The sequence below is a fragment of the Bidens hawaiensis genome, unplaced genomic scaffold (assembly GCF_021521415.1).
Source record: "Bidens hawaiensis isolate Kalapana, Puna unplaced genomic scaffold, B.hawaiensis_p1.1 tig00005162_1, whole genome shotgun sequence".
NCBI classification, from domain to species: Eukaryota; Viridiplantae; Streptophyta; class Magnoliopsida; order Asterales; family Asteraceae; genus Bidens; species Bidens hawaiensis.
In genome coordinates this window covers 178,049-201,143 of record NW_027491330.1, presented here as the reverse complement: position 1 = coordinate 201,143, position 23,095 = coordinate 178,049, and the positions used below count along the sequence as shown (strand labels likewise).

Here is a 23,095-nt window from a genome sequence, read left to right as displayed (position 1 = left end):
CATTTACCTCCTAGATGCTCGAGTTTTAGGACCTTGAACGTTGATGTTTGAAGACTCCTAAATCATTCTTTAGCGGAGTGCTTCGGTGTTGTGGAGAATCTCTTAATCCACGCATTTTGATGTTATGACAAGCTATATTTTTATTCCTTTCCAGCTGCTTCCTAGCTTCTTGTGGACTACTTCTATGTTTCCACAAGCTGATTTTGCAGACCGTCCTAAGCTTCTGCCAACCTACTTTATCCGGTGGCGGTTGTAAAGAAGATTTGAGAAAGGATTCGCCCAACTCTACTTTTTTTTTGTAGAGTTCTAATATTTTGGTGGTTTGTAGCTTAATCAATTACTAGAAGCTATTTATTACGATCATTGGTGTTCACTTTATTGCTTTAGGAATTTGCATGTAGATGCGAGTAGGAACGCTTCTTTAGTTAATCAATTTTTTGCATTGCTCTAAACATAGCTTAAAGCTTTTTTTCTTATTTCAGTCAACTATTTATTCTTGGATCGTCTACGAGGTGAGGTGATGTGTTAGCAAGTTTCTTTTTAACCTTGACGTTGTAGGTTTTTGCATTATAGAAGATTATATGAAAGATGAGCATTGTCATACGTTTGACACATTCGTGATCATCTAAATGCGAGCTATTGGAATGGACTTTAATTGGTTGTGAAGATGCATTCTTTTTGGTAGTTTCTTCACTCGTTTTTTGATTGACAAAAACAAAGTTTATTTTGGAGAGAAACATATGCCTTATTCTGGTTGTGATTTATTCGATGCTTCTTTTCTTCCCATGATAATATTACATATGTAACAAGATACTTGTGACCATTTTAGCTTCCACGTAGGAGCTTCGATATCTATAGCTGCTCAGCTTCCATGCTTCTTAGCTCGTTGACTTCTTTAAAGAGTGAGATCTTAGGTATTCGTTTGTCAGCCCCCAAGGTATAAGTAGTTATGACGTAGTTATGGGTGCTTGTGACTCAGTATGTTTTTCTTCGCTTTTTGAAATTTCTAATATATGGGTTTCTTTCGTAAAAAGCCCATGGTGAACCTTATATACAAGAGAATGAAGCAAGAAAGCTTCGCATATGTGAATCTCTTTGGAGGCATCCATATGCATGGTTGGCAGGTAGTAAGCTTTATTTAAGCTTCTTATAGCTGCATGTTATTTTGATGTAATGTTTGGTTGCCTTATTGTTTCACTTTCTTGAGTATTTTAACGAGTTAAGGCTGAGGAGTATTTTATAGCTCGAGTGTATAAGTTGCTATTATGATTCTTCAAGCTACATTGGTAATTTGTTTATAAGCCTTTGAGTTTATAAGCCTTGAAAGCTCTGAGGAGATCAACAAGCTAGAAGCGTGAAGCTAGAAGCTTGAGGATATGGTCTTTGAGGTTTATAAATATTTTCGAGTATGTAATTACATTGTTACCATACTAGTTCCCTTAGTAGTACATGTGTGGATAAACAGTTTTAACATAGTGTAACTTGACTTTTATGATGGCTACCGCATGGAAGTATGATGGGGCTAAGGGGTAACTGGCCATGCAAGTGTCATCTTGGCTCTTCGGTATCTCCCTTAATGTTTCCTCCTCAAGCTTCTTTGGCTAACTGTAGGTTTTGGTTAAACTTGAGATTTTGCTGAGGTATCTATGGGAGATGAGTCCCATTATATGTTTGATATAGATAGGATCTCCTAGATGTAAACTTCTAGCAAGGAACTTTGTTAGTTCATGCTACAAAGATGGGTCACCTAAGCTTCTCTAGCTGAGTTTTAGATAACACTTTCTCCGCTGAAGGTGATTTCATGTGAAAGTGAATGGATTAAAGGATATTCTCTATATACTTTTGTTTATGTCGAAGTCTTAGCGTGCTACTTTTTTGATTAAATAGACCGCTCTTTCATTTTGTCAACAATTTTAATGTATCTTTGAGTTGCTTTGTTGCTTTTAGGAAGAATCTGCTACATATTTTCATGATTCAGTGATTTTTCGGGAGATGAACCATATTTGTTTCCTCGCTCTCATGAGTCCCTTGAATAAGATAAAAGACATAAGCTTTTGATCCTTTGTGACTTTTAGTAAAGGATAAAGCTTCTTTTATGTGAAAATTTCTAAGAAGCCTTTAACTATGTTCTTTTCATATCTCATGCTTATCTTTTAGTTCAACTATTAAGGCAAAGTCAAGAAGGCGCTCGAAGGTGTCTTGATTTTAGCTAAGGAACCAAATTCGTATCATGTTGGAAAAACAAGATGGTGAGCTAGGTTTGTATAAATAGCTTTCTTCGATCTTGCTGGTTTTCATTAATCGGAGTCTCTTATGGAGCTGACCCTTCATTGAGCATGTGTTATCTTGCTTGAACCTAACGCTACCTTGTGCATGCCCTAGATGCTCTTTAGAGACTTTATGAAGGTATCTTGGAGGCTTAGTAGCTTCGCTGCCTCTTAGTTGTGTGAGTTGCAACAACTATTTGATGACATGCTAGGCACATCTACTATTCGGTGGTGTGTTCCTAAGCTTCTAAGGTCATAATAATTGCTCGATTGTGTTCTTGGGAGCTTCCGAGGTCATGATAGGTGTGGATGTGCGAAGATGGTTTTCATCTGAGCTTCTAAGATCACCATGTACGAGGACCTACGAAGCTGATTTCCTTATGAGCTTCCTAGGTTACTTGTGAAGCTATTTTTCTTCTAAGCTTCTAAGGTTACACGTGAAGCTGGTTTTGTTTTGAGCTTCCAAGGTTATCAGTGAAGCTGATTTTCTTCTAAGCTTCCAAGGTTACACGCGAAGCTGATTTTGTTTTAAGCTTCCAAGGTTTTATGTGAAGCCGATTTCCTTTCTAATGATCAGTTTTCCTCATCAGGAAAAAAGGTGGCTTGTCTTAGTAACATTTTGAGGTTGAGGGAGAGGTTGCTTCATACTTTTTCTAGTAGGCGAGTATGATCTTCATTCCTTTAAAGCATATTATTTATCAACCTTCTTAGCTTGAGAAGGTTTGTTTTCCCTTTTCACCCTTGTGCGTGTTTTAAGGGGAATTATGACCTTTGTCCTAGGTGGCACACTTGTTCCTTTAAAGGACTATGGTTTATGTAAAGAGTATTAGTCTTGTAAGGATGATTCGACACAGGATCCGTCCATCCTTAGAAAATGCTAATTTGGTCTATACAGTAACGTATGACTGAGCTACCAAGCTCCTAGTGTATGTTCCTTCCATGGTTTAGCAGAAAGCTTCGTAGCTTCTGACACATCGTATGAAGCTTCTGAACTTAGGTTGTTTGATGCAAGCTACTTTTATAGATTATAGTCTAAGCCGTTATTGTAGCTTCTAGTCCTTTTTTTGTATCTTTTGCTATGAGTTGTTTGTGTAGCTTCTGTCATGTCACATGTTTAGCATTGCTTTTAACCTTTAAATGTTTGAAGATAAGTGTAGCTCAGCTTGCATGACGCAAATGTTTATGAGGTGCCCAATGCATCTTCTTGGCCTCATGCTTCATGTCTATTTTGAGCAACCTTCTTGTATACTTTTAACTAGTGTAGGTCTAACATTTACCTTTCTTGTGTGAGGGTTAAAGTATACTGTTAGGACAAATCTCTCTTCCCCAAAGTAATATTTTCTAAGATTAAGTATTTTGTCAACATATGTTGACTTTTTGACTGTTACACTCTTTGGTTATTGTAGCAGAATGTTGAGCTAGAAGCTGGGAAGCTGGTGCACGTTTCCGAGCTTCTTTGCTTCTCTTGTGAAGGTGTTTTTGAAAATAGCTTATCAAGATTTTTTGTATGTCATTTCGACGTCATTATCAAGACATGTTTCTTAGTTTCTTAGCTTGTTGACTATTCGGTTATGCAAGAAGCTGGTGTGTCTCCTGCTTCTGAGCTTCAAGCTTACTTGTATAGCTATTAAAGGTGTAGTTGTCAGGTGACAACTAAGTTAAACAGTAACCTATACAGCTAAGGTGAACAGTAATCTATGTACCTTTTCTAACTTGACATGTTACTTTTTGTGACAACACATGTGTAGGTTAGGTCTAGTCATATCATAGATCTTATTCAAATCCCTTTATATGACAAAAAATGATATTTAGTTCTTACTTTTCTTGGAAAAATAGATATTTGTTGTCATGCAATTCTTTGAAGGAAGTTTGACATAATTTATTTCCCACATAAAGTTAGATGACATAAATTAATATTAGATGACAACTTTTTTATTCAAGTAAAGTTAAGTAATAACATCATATTAATAAAATTAATGTTACTAAAATATGATAAGCTAATATATTGATACTTGCTACCAAGAAAAATTTTATTTCATATCAAACCGAAGATATAAACCCAAAAAAGTTGTGGATGTTCAAGTATATAGAAAAAAACTTTTCAGGACAATTTAATATTGAAAATAATGTCATAGTGTAAGAAGCTAGGAACCTTTTGTAGAAGAGACCTTAAAAAGACGCCCCCCCCCCCCAACCAGAAAGAGAAGAACTTAGACTATCCACTATCACAACCCAAACCAACCCAACTTTTTATTAAAAAACCAATTTTCTCTCTTCCACCTACACAACCCAACCCAATCCAATATTTCACTCACTATCCCAACCCAACCTAAACTAATAATACAAGAAAGATTAAAAATAACAAAACACAATTTTTTTAAACTAATTAATTATTTATATTTAATATAAAAACATATATATGTTTTAAAAATAAATAAGATTACTATAAAATTAAAAACATTAAAAAAGGACATAACATTAAACATAATCAAACATCATTAAACATAATCACACATACATAAGATACAAATAACATTAAACGGAATCAAACATTATTAAATATAATCGCACATACATAAAATACGAATGATTTTATGATTAGTCACTAGACAACTTTTTCCATATATGATCAACCATGTCATTTTTTAGAGTCTTATGAGCTTCTCTATTACAAAGTTGTTCCATGTTGGTCATATAATTTGATAGGCTTGCAATTCGTTCAGTAGAGTATTGAAAATGTTGTTCATCATCTTCCACGGATGTTCTTCGTTGCCGATTGGTAGGCCGATCACTTATAAACTCAGATGGATCACAATAGTGAAGATACATGTCTCGCTCATCCTCAACGATCATATTATGAATGATTATACACGCAATCATAATTTTACCTATCATATCCTTGTCCCACACAAGACATGGGTGTCGAAGAAATGCAAAGCGAGCTTGTAGAACTCCAAATGCTCGTTCAACATCTTTTCTAATGGCCTCTTGATGTTTAGCGAACAACTTGTGTTTATGAAGTTGTGGCGAAGTTATTGACTTGGCAAAGGCGGCCCATGAAGGGTATATGCCATCAGTAAGATAGTATGTCCTATTATATTCTTTCCCATTCATGACGTAACTAACGTTTGGTGCGCGACCTAACAATATATCATCAAACAAAGGGGATCGGTGGAGGATGTTTAGGTCATTGCATGTACCTGGTGTTCCGAAGAATGCATGCCATATCCATAAGTCATACGATGGAATAACTTCTAAAATAATTGTTGGTTTACCGCTTCTACCCGCAAATTGCCCAGCTCAAGCGGTGGGACAATTTTTCCATTCCCAATGCATACAATCAATGTTGCCTACCATTCCCAGGAACCCACGTTCTTCCCCAACATGGAGTAGTCTTGCTACGTCATCGTCGGGCATTCGAAGGCACTGTTGACTGAAGCATGAAATAGCTCCTTCTACGAACTTTATAAGAGCAGTCCTTGTTGCTGTGGCACTCATTCTCAAATATTCATCATGTGCATCTGCTGATGTTCTACGAACTTTATAAGAGCAGTCCTTGTTGCTGTGGCACTCATTCTCAAATATTCATCATGTGCATCTGCTGATGTCCCATACGCTAACACCAGTATAGCTCCAATACATTTTTGTAATGGTGAAAGACCTTGTCTATCTGTGCATCGCGTCTTTGTTGAAAATATATGTCATAGCTTCCACAATGCAAAGGAAAAGTGGTTTTCGCATGCGAAATCTACGCCGAAAGTTGCTTGATCATATGTTGGGTTTTCAACAAAGTAATCTTCCATCAAACGTGCTTCGCCTTGCTCAAGTTCCCGATCACAATTGTTGGTGCATAGATGTCAGTAGTTCATATGTCTAATGTCTGTAATCGAGTCTGTAATATTGTTTGTGTATTTGTTTGTAAAAGCAAAGTTGTTGACAAGTTCGCTTAGGCGAACTTGTTAACCAAGCGAAGTTGTTGACAAGTTCGCTTAGGCGAACTTGTTGAACGAGCGAAGTTATAGACAACTTCGCCTGAGGCGAAGTTGTCGTGTATTTATATAGTGTACGGCTTACTGTTTACGAGTTAGAGTTTTGGTAGATCGAGTTGGTTATTTATGTGTAATTCAGTAAGTCTATAGACGTGAGGTCGAGAGTCTGTAAGTATCACGGTTTGAGTTATCAATATAACGTGAGTTTTGTTCGTATCGTGTGTACGTGTGCTTGTATTCTACGTCCGTAACGATCTACACAGGGATTCCGCACCTGTGTATATCGGGATATCTCGTGTGATCCGTCCAGGGAACCTACAACAATACCTCCTTCTTGATGTGTCACACGTGTTTATGAGTAATTCACACATGATGACATTAAGTTGTAGATCAATGTGAAAAGCTTGTTCTTCTCATTCATTACACTCACTCAAACTTGATGAATCGGAACTATCAGACGAGTTTTCACCGCTAGACATTTTAGAAATGAATATTTATGGATGGATAAGAATGCATGTCCATACACCTTTTATACAAAAAAATAATGTTAGATATTGTTAAATTTTTATAGTATTAAATAAAGGTAGTGTTAGATTTTTTTTTCTACAGCAAATCCAGTGATCCAACAAAAATATGACAAATGGAAACTAAAGATAAGTTAAATTACTAGATAATTTTAGATATATATATATAAATTTTTTATCTATAGAAAATCCAACGATTCAATGAAAACTTGACAAGTGAAAAATAAAGATATGTTTAAATTTTTATTAGATAATCTTGGCATATAGAAATTTATAATATTATATGGAGATAATGTTAGATTTTTTTTATCTATAGAAAATCCAACGAGTCAATGAAAACTTGACAAGTGGAAAATAAAGATAAGTTAAAAATTTTATTAAATAATCTTGGCATATAGAAATTTGTAATATTAAAGGGAGATAATGTTAGATTTTTTTTATATATAAAAATTCCAACGATTCAATAAAAACATGACAAATCGAAAATAAAGATAAGTTAAATTCCAACTAATCTTACACATACATAAAATTCATTACAAGTGAAGTGAAAATTCAATATCTTACAAAAACATTAAAAATTATTGAAATAACAATACATTGAACGAGATCATCTTATATAGTACTTCGACATTAGAGAACGTTTGATTTATCCTCTTCAAGTGACAAATGCTCCCTTTGTAACAATGCTTGAAGATGTAGACGTTCCATTTTCTTTTGATTTCTTTCTTCTTTTCTTTGTTCCTTTTAAATCATATTTTGTTTCTCGAACTCAAGTTTTTCTTGCAACAACTCAAAGTGACTAACCTGAGTAAGCCTCACTGCATGAATTTCTTCAACAAATTCATTAGAAACCTTATCTTTTCCTTTCCTTTTTTTAGCTTCATCTCTACCTGTTAAGCGCTGACTTGATGAACCACCAGTAATTGGTGAGTCTTGGTTGGAATTCACATAAAAATCTCCTTCTTCTGATGTCATTGTTCTTTTCGTACTACCATCACTTTCTTCATCATCTACATTACAATCAACATGGGGACGTGTTGTGCTACGATATGTCTCTAAAGCCCATCTTGGTTCGTTACACATAACTTCATTGAAAACAATGGAGTCGTTAAACTTTTCCCCACTTTGCTCATAAATCTTATGAGCATTACTCTCAATATCTTTTTGAGATGTTCCATTTTTTGCTAGACGATTTTCTTCCCGGTACGCAAAAACCATTTATTTGTGTTTGAATTAAGTCGAGTATAACGACCTTTTATTTGGTTAGTATTTCTTTCACCAAGCATTTCCGGATTTTCTGCCCGAGCTGCAGCGTAGTATTTCTTTACTTCTGTCCACAGTGATATTCTTTTCTTGTTGTTTCCGTGAATACTATCACCACTAGCCATACACCATGCCGACATTAAAGCGGTGTCTTCAGCAGCATCCCATTAGTGCCGCCTGATTGTTTATCAATAGTTTGTATCGTTTGGGGATTATGAGTGGAAGGAAATTGGATTGTGTTTGGAAAAAAATGAAGAATATTCATAGTGTTGATTATTCTGGTAATTTTCAGAATCACCAAGGTTCGTATACATATTTGAAAACTGATCCATGACAGGAGAAAAAAAGTAGAATTGGATGTAAAATCTTATTACTCTACCATACACTATATATAGAAAAAATCATAAGTTTTAAGTTTTTTTTTACATTTTTATTGAATAAGTTAAATATGAAATCTTTTGGATAATTAAGTTTATCCAAAAATCTAGGAAACCAATAATAAATTGACAAGTGTATATTGTGATAAGATAAGAATATAAAAGATAATAAAAGTTTTTGTAATAAAACAATATAATATGCACAAAGTAATAATACTATAAATAATACATAATAATAATAGTTTAAAGAATATATTAAAAGTACAATATATATATTTTAAAATTCAACAATCACTTGCAAACCATAATCTTGGACTGGTTGTGAAGAATAATGACATTTTTTTATTTATTAAGGATCTTTGTCTTTTTCTCCACCTGGCAAACGTGAGAAATAAAATCATGATAGTGGGTAGTCTTAGGAACATTTGGAGCTGAACTACAAAGGAGTTTTATGTTCTAAGTAGCGCTAGCTCCACAGTGGGCATCCTTGTTGCTACAACGGGTACAACGACAATGAAGGTATGGTCGGGTGATGGTATGGATGCTTCCAGGGCCACCTTCCAGCTTCTTGCTTGTGCCTACAATATGAAAGAACTCGTTAGAAGGGGACCAGAGACAAGGCTCTCTGGACCACCGTCTGACGCTGAACATTAGTAATTTATCCCATGAAAGTATATAAATAGTAAATATATATGTATAGTAGAAATAGAGAATGCAAGAGGAGATAGTGGTTGAGACTCGACGGTTAGAGAGCAGCTGAGGTGATCTCAGGCTGCTTAACCGGTGACTAGTCGTTGGGGTTGGATTGAGATGATGGTGTCATGCCTCAGCAGCTCGTGGACTTGGCAGCTTAAGAAACTCAGTGAATGACAATTACTATTTTGAGAGGGAGATCTCTTAGTGAGTAGTATTTGGGAGAGTGTTATTCCGGTGAGAGAATGTTATTCCAGCGAGAGAATGTTATTCCGATGAGAGAGTGTTATTCCAGTGAGAGAGTGGGAGAGTTGGAATGAAGAGAGAGTACAGAGAAATGGGGTGAATGTGGAATGAATATAACTTTGGCTGGAATATTCCTTTTATAGGCAGTCGGAAGATTCTCTAGGGAAAGCTTGAGCTTCTTAAGGGGAAAAGGTCAGCTCACCTTTCAGCTTGTGCAGATTGGTACATGCCATTTTGTCACACCCTCAAAATCCACTAACGAAGTTTTACCGTTAGAGAGTGTGAACTAACAGGATCAGAATCATTAGTTATAATCAAACACCAAAAATAAAGTTTTCAAACAACCAAGACATCAAGTCTTAAGTAAAAATGCGGAAGCGTAAATCGTAAACCAAAACAGTTGTGCCACACAGGACGACTTAAAAACACAAGTTGTCAAGACAGAAATTAAAAGCAGTTTTTAAAACAATGATGTTTAGCGAATGCATGTCCTAAACCACGCGCCCGCCTCGGCTACATGAGAATAACATACTAAAAGTGTTAACACAGGGTTGGTGAGTTCACAAGTTTATATAAATAAAGTGTTTGCGTTTTCGTTTACGTTTTGCGTTTGCGTTTGCGTTTGCGTTACCAGATAATGTTAAGTCAATTTATATATCAATAGGTAGCTAACCTATCAACAAGTATTACTAAGTGTTTGACACCGAAGCTGACTGTTTATCAATTGCCTTGCCACCATGTCAACCACGACCATGGTTGTAACGATTCCGACGAAACCAGGGATACCCTAACCGGTAGACAGTAGTTACGTTATATTTAATGTCGGGTACATTAATTACCATAATAATTATACGAGAGTACATGGTTCACTGTATTGATTGTACGTGAATATATAATTCATCGTATTAAATATGCGATTAATCGATTGATAGTTATTGAAACCCGAACGAATCGAGGGTTAAATTATAGACGATATATATGATATTTAGTGATGTTTACGAAGTATTAATGCTTCGGGATAAGTAATGTACGGCACAGAAAAAGAATTTTCGATTTAATGGTACGTCGGTACATTAAACGAAACCTTCAATACCAAACCGAGCAAGAGACGATCGATTAAGCCGAAAAAGATGCGCAATTATTAATAATATGATGTTTTAAGTTAATAAATGTCATGGTTTAAGTTTTTAAAGTTTTTAAATCGGTTTTATATAAATTTTTTTTAAGCCGAAAACGACCGTTTTAGCCTCGTTTTAAGCCGAATTAAACATTTAACCGAAAAACGAACTGAACCAGATTATCCAAAACATTATCCGGATTACGAGAATCCAAGTATGTGGCTAGAAATGGAGAGGTGGGTCCCACCCCACCCCCCTCATATTTCCGATCGGACAAGAGGGTGAGAAACCCCTTGTCTCTCATTTTTTTTCATCCAACCATTGCAACATCCATCAATTTTCTCCACTTCATGAACTAAAAACCGAGATTTTTAGCAAGAAAAGTAAGGTAAAAATCGAGTTATTTACGTTTTCATCTTCGTTTCTTGAGTTTGTTTGCAAGAAAATGAGGTTTCAAAGATGAAAACCGATTCTTGCATGATCAAGTGATGTATACGGGTTATACAAGGGATCTTGGTCCAAGAAAGGAGTTAAACGAACCAAAAACGAATTTTTACGGTTTAAACTTTAGTTTTGAAACAATAACCGAAACTATAGTGTAAGAGGCTTGATCGTGAGTGTAACTTGCTTGGTATTGTGGTATGTTTATTGTAGGATCTGTGTTTAGTGGTAGATAAAGCGGAAAGACGAGTTTGTAGCTTGTAGTGGCGGAAAACAAAAGGTATATTCGGTTTATGTTCGGTTATGGATTTTTGGACAGATTGTGGATGGTTTAGAGTTAGGTCATGAAATTTTACAGAGGTGTTAAATACATGAAAATATGAGTTCTGTGAATATTTGGTAATTTTTGGACAAAGGATGAATATTTGGTGAGTTTAATGCTCGGTTTTGGCTAAAAATGGTGAAAAATAGTTAAATATCATGAAAAATTCTGGAAAATTGCAGATAAGCTCTTTATAACATGTAAAAGGCACACACAAAATTTTAGGTCAGTTGGAGAAGTCTTAGTAGGCTTTTCGGTTAAACGAGTTCTAGGTTTTTCTAGCTCGGTTTTAGTGAAAATGGCAGGTAAAAAGAGATTTTGGTTCTGGAAAAATTACAGGAGACTATGTGGATGGCAGGGGACATCCAAGAAAAATTTGGGATTTTTCTAAGTTCGTTTCGTATTTACGACATATTTAGTGTTTAAATGGTGTTTAAAAATAGATAAATAAATTTTTAATATATAAATTAATTCTGGAAATATTTTTATCAAATTCCCCACTGTCAAAAAGTGATTTGTGCAAAATTTCAAGATCCGAGATTAAACGGATAATTATTTGTGCTAAAAAGAAAATAAAAACAAACTTTTAAAGTTTAAAACGCATAAACCGGTAAAGTTCGCATAAACGAACTGACCGGTGTATAAAAACCCTGAAAATGGACTATTTTCATATAATTAAGTTAAACAAGTAAAAATAAATCATCCGAAAATAATTCGGATGATTTGAGTAATTTTATCCGATAAAACAGTTTCCGGTGCACTAAAGACGGAAACGGGTCCCGCGGCCAAACGGGGCGTCTAACCGAGCTCTAATTTCACAACTTTACTTAAATTATCAGTCAACCACTATTTTCGGGTCGTGTGTGACCAAACTCATTTTTGAAACGTAAAAACGGATAACCGTGCTAGGATGGACAAGTGAGTTATTATGGTCCGGAACATAATAACAGACTTGTCCGCACGAGGGAGTTCAGGGGAAGTCACGGGGTACATTAATAGGTAAAAATGGCAACATATGTGTAAAGTATATAATATTATTTATACGTGCTAATGTGTATATATATATATGTACATATCTTGTGGGTACATGTATTGAGAAATAGGACCCGGATTGGGAACCGGGGGATGAAATAATAAAAGTACTGAGGATGCTGAAAATTTCTAGAGCATCGGTTGATGATAAGTCTGACTTATCGGGCCATAGTTATGATAGTACCAAGTTAGATCTCCCGTTTGACATTAACCAGAAATATCTAGTAACCGTCACTCCCAACCAAAATTGATGAATCCCTTACCCTACCAACACCGGTACCGTATATTCTAATAACCCCCTATGTTCACCCGAACCGCCGACCCTCACGTACGGACGGACCTGTACCTGAACCCATTCTTATTCCGTTAAGGTAAATAAATAAATAAATAAATAAATAAATAAATAAATAAATAAAATAAAATAAAATAAAATAAAAAAAAAATAATAATAATAATAAATTTGATAATAAATGAGCAGATAAAAATAATATATGGAAATATATATATGTATTTCTCACTCTCAAACATATGAGACATACCACCTCCAGATCGAGAATTACCGATTTTAGCAAACCTAGAACGCCTGAGGACATTGACTGAGCAAGTGATAGAGTTTCCCATAATAGTAATTGATAATATTTGAAGGCAACATGGGTTGCGCGATTACCTTGAACCTTGCAACTCCCTATGTTATCCTTACATCCGTTAGATGCCTATACCCATGTATACTCGAATCGAATGATTACCTATACACAAAGAGGTGTTGGAATCATTATAGCATAGTTGGTTATTCATTCGTAGGTGGTATACCGTGTATGCCGGATATACGAATAAACACGGATATTATAACTCCGTGGTACGTAATCGTTTGGTGCTCACGGTGAGCATGTATCGGTTATGCTGACATGCAGAAGGATATTGAAATCAAGCATATTAAAACATTAATCCTTATTGAGAAAGATCTATATGTCAGATGGTGACAAGGGTTATGAAACATATTTAAACGTTAACCGACGTCAGGTTAAGTCCATGTGTTATTATATTTGTGGGACATATATATACTAGATACTGGTATGTGTAATATGTATGATAATATTTGGTGTGTATGTGTACCTGCTGTTATGATTGAGCTGGTAACGAGTTATACGGTGAGATTAGTATTGATTACTGCGTACGGGATGGGTACGGCAGAATGACATAAAAAGAGTAACTCCAATGATGGAGATTGATATGATTCAGTTGATTGCTCAAGGATAGCAGATGATGATACCGAATGTCGTATCACAGATCACTGCTAGTGTTGATGCAAATGTGATCGCAGAATTATAGATCGAGCAATCACATGAATATGAATATTTCAATTCTTAGTGGTATTACTAAGAGTGATAATGTCCCACCGAATACTATTATGACTACAAGTATTAGTTATAAACTAAACATGAATAGTAGTCGTAATGAATTAGATCCGGTATGAAGGATATGTTTGTTGGTTGTGTTAAGGAAATTATTAATAGTTTACTGATGGTAAAGGGAGGAATAGATTAGCGAGGGGATAGAAAAGATCGAAATGGTTAAGGATATTGGTAAGAGTCTGGAACATTGTGTAGTAAAATATGCTACAGATATGTTGGTAGATTATGTCGTATCGTGATGGAACACGATGGTACAAAATTATAGTTAGAAAAATTATTACTCAGATGATATGGTCAGAATTTAAAATTCTTGTGATAGAGCACTTTTATTCGAGTAATTAAGTTCAGAGATTGGAAACTGAGTTATGAAAGATAGAAATGTTGTGTGCTGATCACTTAGAATACGCTAATCGTTTGAAGGAATTGTCATGTCTGGTAACATGGCTAATTACTCCTGAAACTAAGCGAAGTGAGCGCTATATTGGGGACTAACTCCATCGATAAGGAGCATAGTCAATCCTGTAAAATATACAACCTTTGGAAGGGTTGTATCACAAGCCAGCATTGATATATTTGACTCTATGGGAAGCGGAATGGAAGGACGTTAGGTGAAACGTCGAGTGTTAAAGAAGAGAAATGATAAAGGTATAGTGCAAGATAGGCTTTTGAATAAGTAGGTAGGTCCTACAACCCAGAATTATACTAAGACTAGTTCTGGTGTAAAAACATGAACCGCATGAAGGGTCCTTCCCTAAATGTGGAAAATATAGTTATCGGCAGAAAGAAGAATGTCGAGTGATAGTAGGCCACATGTATGGTAAAGATGGACGTAATGCCCCAATTGTAGAACCAACTGAAGCCATGTGAACCGGCAACCCCAACTCATTCGTGTACAACCACTCCGAACCCGACAGCTTCAATAACAATCCATCCAAAGAAACCAAATTATGCCAAACAGTTGTGCTTGCTATGAATGTGGCAGTACCGAACGTTTCAAGATAAATTGCCCAAAGTTGAACCAAGGTGTTGTTGGAAGACGAACCTCATGACAAACATCAACCTCTGATCAAGCAAGGAGCCGTGCTTTTGTGAGTAATTCGAATAAAGCACGTCATGATCCAAAGGTGGTATTAAGTACGTTGTAGTTTTAAATCAATAGGCTTCAGTGATATTTTTACGGTCGTCGATAGAAGTTAATTCCTGTTAACCTCCTATCAATTGGAAAGATACCGATTAGTGAAATTATAGAACCCTATACTGTAGAATCGCTAACGGTAAACCCCTAATGGTTAACTAAATTGTTCGGAATTGTCCTATTATTCTGAACGATTAACTTTTCTTTATTGACCTACGACCAGTAAAGTTAAGAAGTTTTGACGTAATAGTGGGAATGGATTGGTTAGCACGTAACAATGTTGAAATAAACTGTGAAAAGAAAATCGTCAAGATCCGGGTGTCGGATGACGAAGAGGTGTTAGTGCAAGGAGAGAAGTCGGGCACAATGATACCATTTATATCCCACCTCAAGGTGTTGAAATATTTACGCCTGGGATGCGTGGCGTATCTCGCGAGCTTGACGGCCACAGATTCTGAGGAGAAACGGGTGGATGATATCCCGGTGGTACGCAAATTTCCACAAGTTTTCCCAGAAGAACTTCCTGGATTACCGCCAACCCGACAGGTCGAATTCAGAATCAATTTAATACCTCAAGCTGGCCCTGTTGCTAAGGCACCCTACCGACTTGCACCGTCCGAGATGCAAGAATTATCCAATCAGTTGCAAGAATTATTGGATAAGGTTTTATACGATCTAGTTAGTCACCATGGGGTGCACCAGTGTTATTTGGGAAATGAAGGACGGAAGTGTTAGGATATGTATTGATTAGGGAGAATTGAATAAAGTGACGATCAAGAATAGATATTCACTTCTTCGAAGTAAATGATCTGTTTAACCAAATGCAAGGGGCGATTTATTTTTAGAAAATTGATCTTAGATATAGTTATCACCAAATGAAAAATCCAAGAGGAGGACGTTGCAACAACGGCGTTCCGGACTCGTTACGGCCATTATGAATTCTTATTCATGCCGTTCGGGTTAATAAATGCGCAGGCAGTATTCATGGAACTCATGAATCGAGTCTGTAAACTTTATTTTGACAAATTTGTCATAGCATTCATTGATGATATTTTGATATATTTGCAACGTAAAGAAGAGCACGAACGACGTTTAAGGAAAATTGTGGAAGTGTTAAAGCAAGAGGAGTTGTACGCGAAGTTTTCGAAATGTGATTTTGAATACAGAAAGTATAATCCCTTGGTCATGTTGTAAAGCAACAAGGATTTCACATAGATCCAAACAAGATAGAAACCATTAAAATTGGCAGTCACCCAAGGCGCCAAAGGAAATGCGCCAATTTTTAGGACTAGCCGGAGACTATCAGCGGTTTATTGAAGAATTTGTAGCATTACCCAACTCATAATCCTTTGTACAACGTAAATGTACAAATTTTATAGATGATAAGAGACCGCAGTCTCATATTCAACGAAGATGGGTCGAGTTGTTAAGCGATTATGATTGTGACATCCGTTATCACCCCGGCAAGGCTAACGTTGTAGCCGATGCCTTGAGTAAGAAAGATCGGGTTAAGCCATTGCGAGTGAGAACGCTAGGGATGATAGTCCAGTCGAACCTTTCGGACCTGATTCGAGTCGCTCAACGTGAGGCGTTGGAAGAGGAACAATTGGAAAAGGAGGGACTTTACGGCAATGAGAAGAATTTCGAACAGCGCGTGGACGAAATTCTCTATTTCAAAAATCGGGTTTGGATCCCGACCCTCCATGACCTTCGTGAATTAAACGTGGACGAAACGCATAGATCGAAATATTCCATACATCCGGGATCGGATTAGACTATTGATGATACGAATATCTGAAAGGATTTTATTAATGGCCGAGTTTGGAGAAAGATATGGTTACGTATGTTGGTGAATATTTAAGTTATGCAAGAGTTAAGGCGGAGCACCAGAAATCCTCGGGGATGTTACAACAACCGGAAATTCCCGAATGGAAGTAGGAGCAAATCACGATGGATTTTGTGACACATCTCCCTAAGACGTCCCGAGGACATGATGCAATTTGGGTAATCGCGGATCGATTAACCAATCCTCGCATTTCATCCCACTCCATGACGATCACCACAATGAATTCTCGCCCAAATTCATGATGGTGAAATGGTATCTCGTCGTGGAGTACCATTTTCAATTATCCCAGATAGAAATAGTCATCCTACTTCCATTATTGGAAGGCGGGGAAGGAAGCATCGAGAGCTTGAAGCTTTCAATGGGTGAAGTAATTATCACCAAATTGTTAAATTGAAAATGGGCATCAATCAAGCCATAAGATTGAATTGATTCGAGAAACAACCAATCGGATTTATAATAGTTAAGATAAGTTGAAAGCAGCGCGAGATTGGCAAAGGATTTATGCCAACATTCAAAGGAAACCATTGTCACTGGAAAGAGGTGACAAGGCATTTTTAAGGCATCACCTTAGAGAGGTGATATGAGGTGTGGCAAAACCGAAAATAGCTCCTTAATATATTGGACCTCATGAGACTATCTCCATGATTGGTCATTTAGTTTATCGATTAAAGTACTCCAGGGGCTAAGTACTATACTTGATGTTTTGCCATGTATACGGATTGAAAAGTACCTAAGCGACGAGGCAACGAAAGTACCAGTAATGGAGGTACTCATAGAAGACATGCCTGATATCATAAATAATTCCGTAGATATAGTAGACGGGAAAACTAAACAGTTTGGACATACCAAGCTTTATTGATTAAGATTAAGTGGAATTCATAGCGAGAACCAGATTATACCTGGTAACGCGAGGGTGAATTCTGAAGGAAAAACCCCCACCTTCCTCTCGGAAGGGGATAGTGGGCGTGTAAAATTTCGAGGACGAAATTTCTTAACGGGGGGAGAATGTAACGATTCCGACGAAACCAGGGATACCCTAACCGATAGACAGTAATTACGTTATATTTAATGTCGGGTACATGAATTACCATAATAATTATACGAGAGTACATGGTTCACTGTATTGATTGTACGTGAATATATAATTCATCGTATTGAATATGCGATTAATCGATCGATAGTTATTGAAACCCGAACGAATCGAGGGTTCAATTATAGACGATATATATGATATTTAGTGATGTTTACGAAGTATTAATGCTTCGGGATAAGTAATGTACGGCACAGAAAAAGAATTTTCGATTTAATGGTACGTCGGTACATTAAACGAAACCTTCAATACCAAACCGAGCAAGAGACGATCGATTAAGCCGAAAAAGATGCGCAATTATTAATAATATGATGTTTTAAGTTAATAAATGTCATGGTTTAAGTTTTTAAAGTTTTTAAATCGGTTTTATATAAATTTTTTTTAAGCCGAAAACGACCGTTTTAGCCTCGTTTTAAGCCGAATTAAACATTTAACCGAAAAACAAACTGAACCAGATTATCCAAAACATTATCCGGATTACGAGAATCCAAGTATGTGGCTAGAAATGGAGAGGTGGGTCCCACCCCACCCCCCTCATATTTCCGATCGGACAAGAGGGTGAGAAACCCCTTGTCTCTCATTTTTTTTCATCCAACCATTGCAACATCCATCAATTTTCTCCACTTCATGAACTAAAAACCGAGATTTTTAGCAAGAAAAGTAAGGTAAAAATCGAGTTATTTACGTTTTCATCTTCGTTTCTTGAGTTTGTTTGCAAGAAAATGAGGTTTCAAAGATGAAAACCGATTCTTGCATGATCAAGTGATGTATACGGGTTATACAAGGGATCTTGGTCCAAGAAAGGAGTTAAACGAACCAAAAACGAATTTTTACGGTTTAAACTTTAGTTTTGAAACAATAACCGAAACTATAGTGTAAGAGGCTTGATCGTGAGTGTAACTTGCTTGGTATTGTGGTATGTTGATTGTAGGATCTGTGTTTAGTGGTAGATAAAGCGGAAAGACGAGTTTGTAGCTTGTAGTGGCGGAAAACAAAAGGTATATTCGGTTTATGTTCGGTTATGGATTTTTGGACAGATTGTGGATGGTTTAGAGTTAGGTCATGAAATTTTACAGAGGTGTTAAATACATGAAAATATGAGTTCTGTGAATATTTGGTAATTTTTGGACAAAGGATGAATATTTGGTGAGTTTAATGCTCGGTTTTGGCTAAAAATGGTGAAAAATAGTTAAATATCATGAAAAATTCTGGAAAATTTCAGATAAGCTCTTTATAACATGTAAAAGGCACACACAAAAGTTTAGGTCAGTTGGAGAAGTCTAAGTAGGCTTTTCGGTTAAACGAGTTCTAGGGTTTTCTAGCTCGGTTTTAGTGAAAATGGCAGGTAAAAAGAGATTTTGGTTCTGGAAAAATTACAGGAGACTATGTGGATGGCAGGGGACATCTAGGAAAAATTTGGGATTTTTCTAAGTTCGTTTTGAATTTACGACATATTTAGTGTTTAAATGATGTTTAAAAATAGATAAATAAATTTTTAATATAAAAATTAATTCTGGAAATATTTTTATAAAATTCCCCACTGTCAAAAAGTGATTTATTCAAAATTTCAAGATCCGAGATTAAACGGATAATTATTTGTGCTAAAAAGAAAATAAAAACAAACTTTTAAAGTTTAAAACGCATAAACCGGTAAAGTTCGCATAAACGAACTGACCGGTGTATAAAAACCCTGAAAATAGACTATTTTCATATAATTAAGTTAAACAAGTAAAAATAAATCATCCGAAAATAATTCGGATGATTTGAGTAATTTTATCCGATAAAACAGTTTCCGGTGCACTAAAGACGGAAACGGGTCCCGCGGCCAAACTGGGCGTCTAACCGAGCTCTAATTTCACAACTTTACTTAAATTATCAGTCAACCACTATTTTCGGGTCGTGTGTGACCAAACTCATTTTTGAAACGTAAAAACGGATAACCGTGCTAGGCACGCAAAACGAGGAAAACAAACTAATAGTAATTTTGACTGTAGAACTCTAAACGATATCACAATCTGAGTCCGGAGAAGTGTTTCTGGGTTAACATCGCCCCCGGAATGGGTACAGTACTGGGTTAACAGTGTCCCCAGATGTACCGGTTGATACGGTTAAAGATTATATAAACAATAATTGTATAATAACGATCGTAGGGATCATAATACAGATTGGACGTGTTAACTGATAATGATTGTTGTTACCTGCTTGCATGTGCTAAGGTGAGTTTCACGAGCCCCTTTTTTTCTGAATTGTTTTTAAATATTTTCCCAGGGCGGAAGCATGTTACTACTGAAATGTTTAAGTACATACTGAACGTATGGATTTGCGTGGATTTATATATTATTTATTGTACGGGAATCGTACGGAAATGTACTAAGATGGTAATTGTCTGAGTTGCTAACATTCTAAGGCCCAGGAACACGAGTGATTAACTGAAAGCCGGTAGAGTGTGGATAGTACTATTGGTCTGACAAACCCAACTGGTCCGGCATGGATTTGCTGATGTTTCCCAGCCAGTTGCACATGTCTATTTTGTTGTTCTATATATTTTGCTATGTAATGTTAGGCATAGCGGTTTGGGGCAGGTTCGTGGGCGGAGTATGCCACGGGGCTGTGTGTGGATAGTCAGAGGCTTCACTTGTGGGCTCAGCATAATTACATCGATAATATTATATTTTGATAATGATTTATCATGGTTTACTCGAATTGTGAAACTCACCAACTATTCGAAGTTGACCCGTTTTCTCACATGCTTTTCAGGTACAATTAAGATGAAGTGATTGCTTACGTGCTAAGTGCTTGATGTGTGTAAGATTTGCGTGCGGGATGTTAGGATACATTATAATAAATAGAATTATGTATCGTATTGTATGATGTGTGTATCACCTAGACGGTAATGAAATATGAGATAATGTAATTTGAAGTATATTAATGTATTCAGTTTTCTTTATAAACAATGTGGTTGATATCAGAGGTGTCTGTTGCATCCCGTTTACGTTTCCGCTGCGGTTACGGGGTGTTACAATGGTAATGTGTTAGCTAAAATTACACCCACTCGACCTACAGTCGAGTTTAGAGTTGGGTGGGGTATGTCAAACCCAGTAGTACTACTCAACAGTGACTCGCTATTATCCAAATATTAACCGGTTCGATGTTATGAAGGACTTTGGTTGGTTTGTTTGCCACTTAGCCTTACAAGTGATATATAAAAACTAAACAAAATTTATAGTGTTGGAGTATGTTATCTCCCCCAAATAAAAGCGTTTAAAAAGAGTAAAAAGGGGACGTGAAACTCACTGTTTGTGAAGAATTCAAAAACAAATCCGAGATATGCGCGTCAAAGAAAATCTTCACTAGTGCTCTAAAACAAAAATGAGATTCTCTAAGTATTTAAACTACTATTGAGTCTCTAGACTCGGCACATAATACCTATGCATGAGATACGTTTCGTGTTTTGTTTGTGAATTATGTGTGACTCGACAAACACATTGGTGACACGTTACATGTGTATACAACTACTTAAGCATCAAATACTAACATTTTACATTACTAGTAAATTATCTCCCCACAAGGGCAATTTAGTCAAACATGGCAATTATCTATTAACAAACACGTTTCATGTATTTTCACATAGTTCAGCAGCTAGTTTTATCAAGACAGATTTCTACTTGAAAGATTACTCTATTCAACAGATCATAACATATCAATTAATTCACCAAAAATTGTCACAAAAGAACATATGAGTTAGGTTTCCAGAACTATTTTTGTTGTATTTTTATTCCACATAGTTTTCTCACAAAGACCAAAACATTACAGTAAACTCACAGCAGTCAAAATCATGCGCAACATAATGATATTTGTTATTCACGTTAAATGGTAATTTCAATTAATGCAAGATCAATTGGGTTAGATTCCTAACTCAAAATATTAACTTTCAGAAGTGAAACCAACCCATTTGGTCTTGTCGTTTATGAGATATGCTAATTTCAAAATAGCCTAACAGGAGGTCTCCCGAATCAGCCTTGCACAACAGTTTTGTAAAATCATAAAAACTAACTTTTATCCGTCCAAAAATTACAAACTCAGACTTTTCAGAAACTAGACTCGACCTAGTATATTGTAGAATCAACAATCACATCAAAACATGTAATTAACATCGAGTTACAGCTATCCAAACACGAATTCAATAATCTGTCCAGCATCAGTTTTCATCAAAACTCAACAAACTAATAACCTTTGCACACAAAATCATGCATATAATCCTAATTCATCAACTAACAACACATTTAGCACTTAGGGTTTATGATTTTCAGGTTTAATCATAAAATTAACTTATAGAATGGGTTAGATATGAAGTTTATTTACCTAGTTATCACCTTGGATCCTTCAACAATCTTGCAAATAACTTGTATATGTGTGTGTGTGTGTGGTGATCGGCCGAGCAAGTGAGGGGAGGGGAAGGGGGCTGCCGATCGTTTAAAGGGGAGGGGAGGGAGATTAGGGTTTTTATTAATATTATAATATTAAGCATGTTTCACATAGGTCCCTCTACTTCTAGTTATTCGATTTCTAGTGTAAACAATAACCCTTGTCTCTTGTGTTTAGTATTACACATAACTTATCAAGTAACATATAGGTTAACACATAATTATCAAGTAATTGTTGTTTTGATGTTTGTCGTTTGTTCACCAATGGTTTGAGTCGACTCGTGTGCGTTTCGGTGCAATCCCGAAAGACTACATGTGTAGTGATTGTCATGCGTCATTTAAAACCCTTGTTTAAATGTAATGAGATGTGCTTTATAGATCAAGTGATCTTAAGTTTGAATTGACGGAGTTTGGATTAACGGAGTTAACCTGAAATTGACGATGGCCTCTACTGTGACAATCGTCAATTTCAGGTTAACTCCGTTAACTCAACTCCGTCAATTCAAACTTTAGATCATTGAATCTATAACGCACACTTCATTACATTTATACTAGGGTTTAAATGACGCTTAACACTTACTACATGTGTAGTCTTTCGGAAATTGCACCAAAACGCAAACGAGTTGACGCAAACGATTGGTGAATAAACGAAAAACGTCAAAACAATAATTATGTGATTATGTGTTAGACTTATGTGTTGTGTGATAACATCGTTATAAACACTAACTCAAGATGTAAACAAGTTAGTTTAAGCTAGATAAGTAATACTTAGAAGTGGAGGGGCCAAAGTGTAACATAGATTATTATAAATACTAATAATAATAAACCCTAACTATTATTTTCTCTTCTCCCTAAATCCCGAATCGCCTTTCCCCTTGGCTCCTTGGCTGCCGTCGACATACACACACATACATAC

At 36.1% G+C, this 23,095-nt stretch overlaps 1 protein-coding gene across 1 annotated transcript; it reads right to left on the bottom strand.

The window, feature by feature from the left end:
• Positions 1 to 4,865: 4,865 nt before the first annotated feature.
• Positions 4,866 to 5,381, bottom strand: LOC143629107 (uncharacterized). Its single transcript, XM_077098467.1, has one exon. It carries the CDS (start codon positions 5,379 to 5,381, stop codon positions 4,866 to 4,868), a length of 516 nt encoding a protein of 171 aa, XP_076954582.1.
• Positions 5,382 to 23,095: the final 17,714 nt, after the last annotated feature.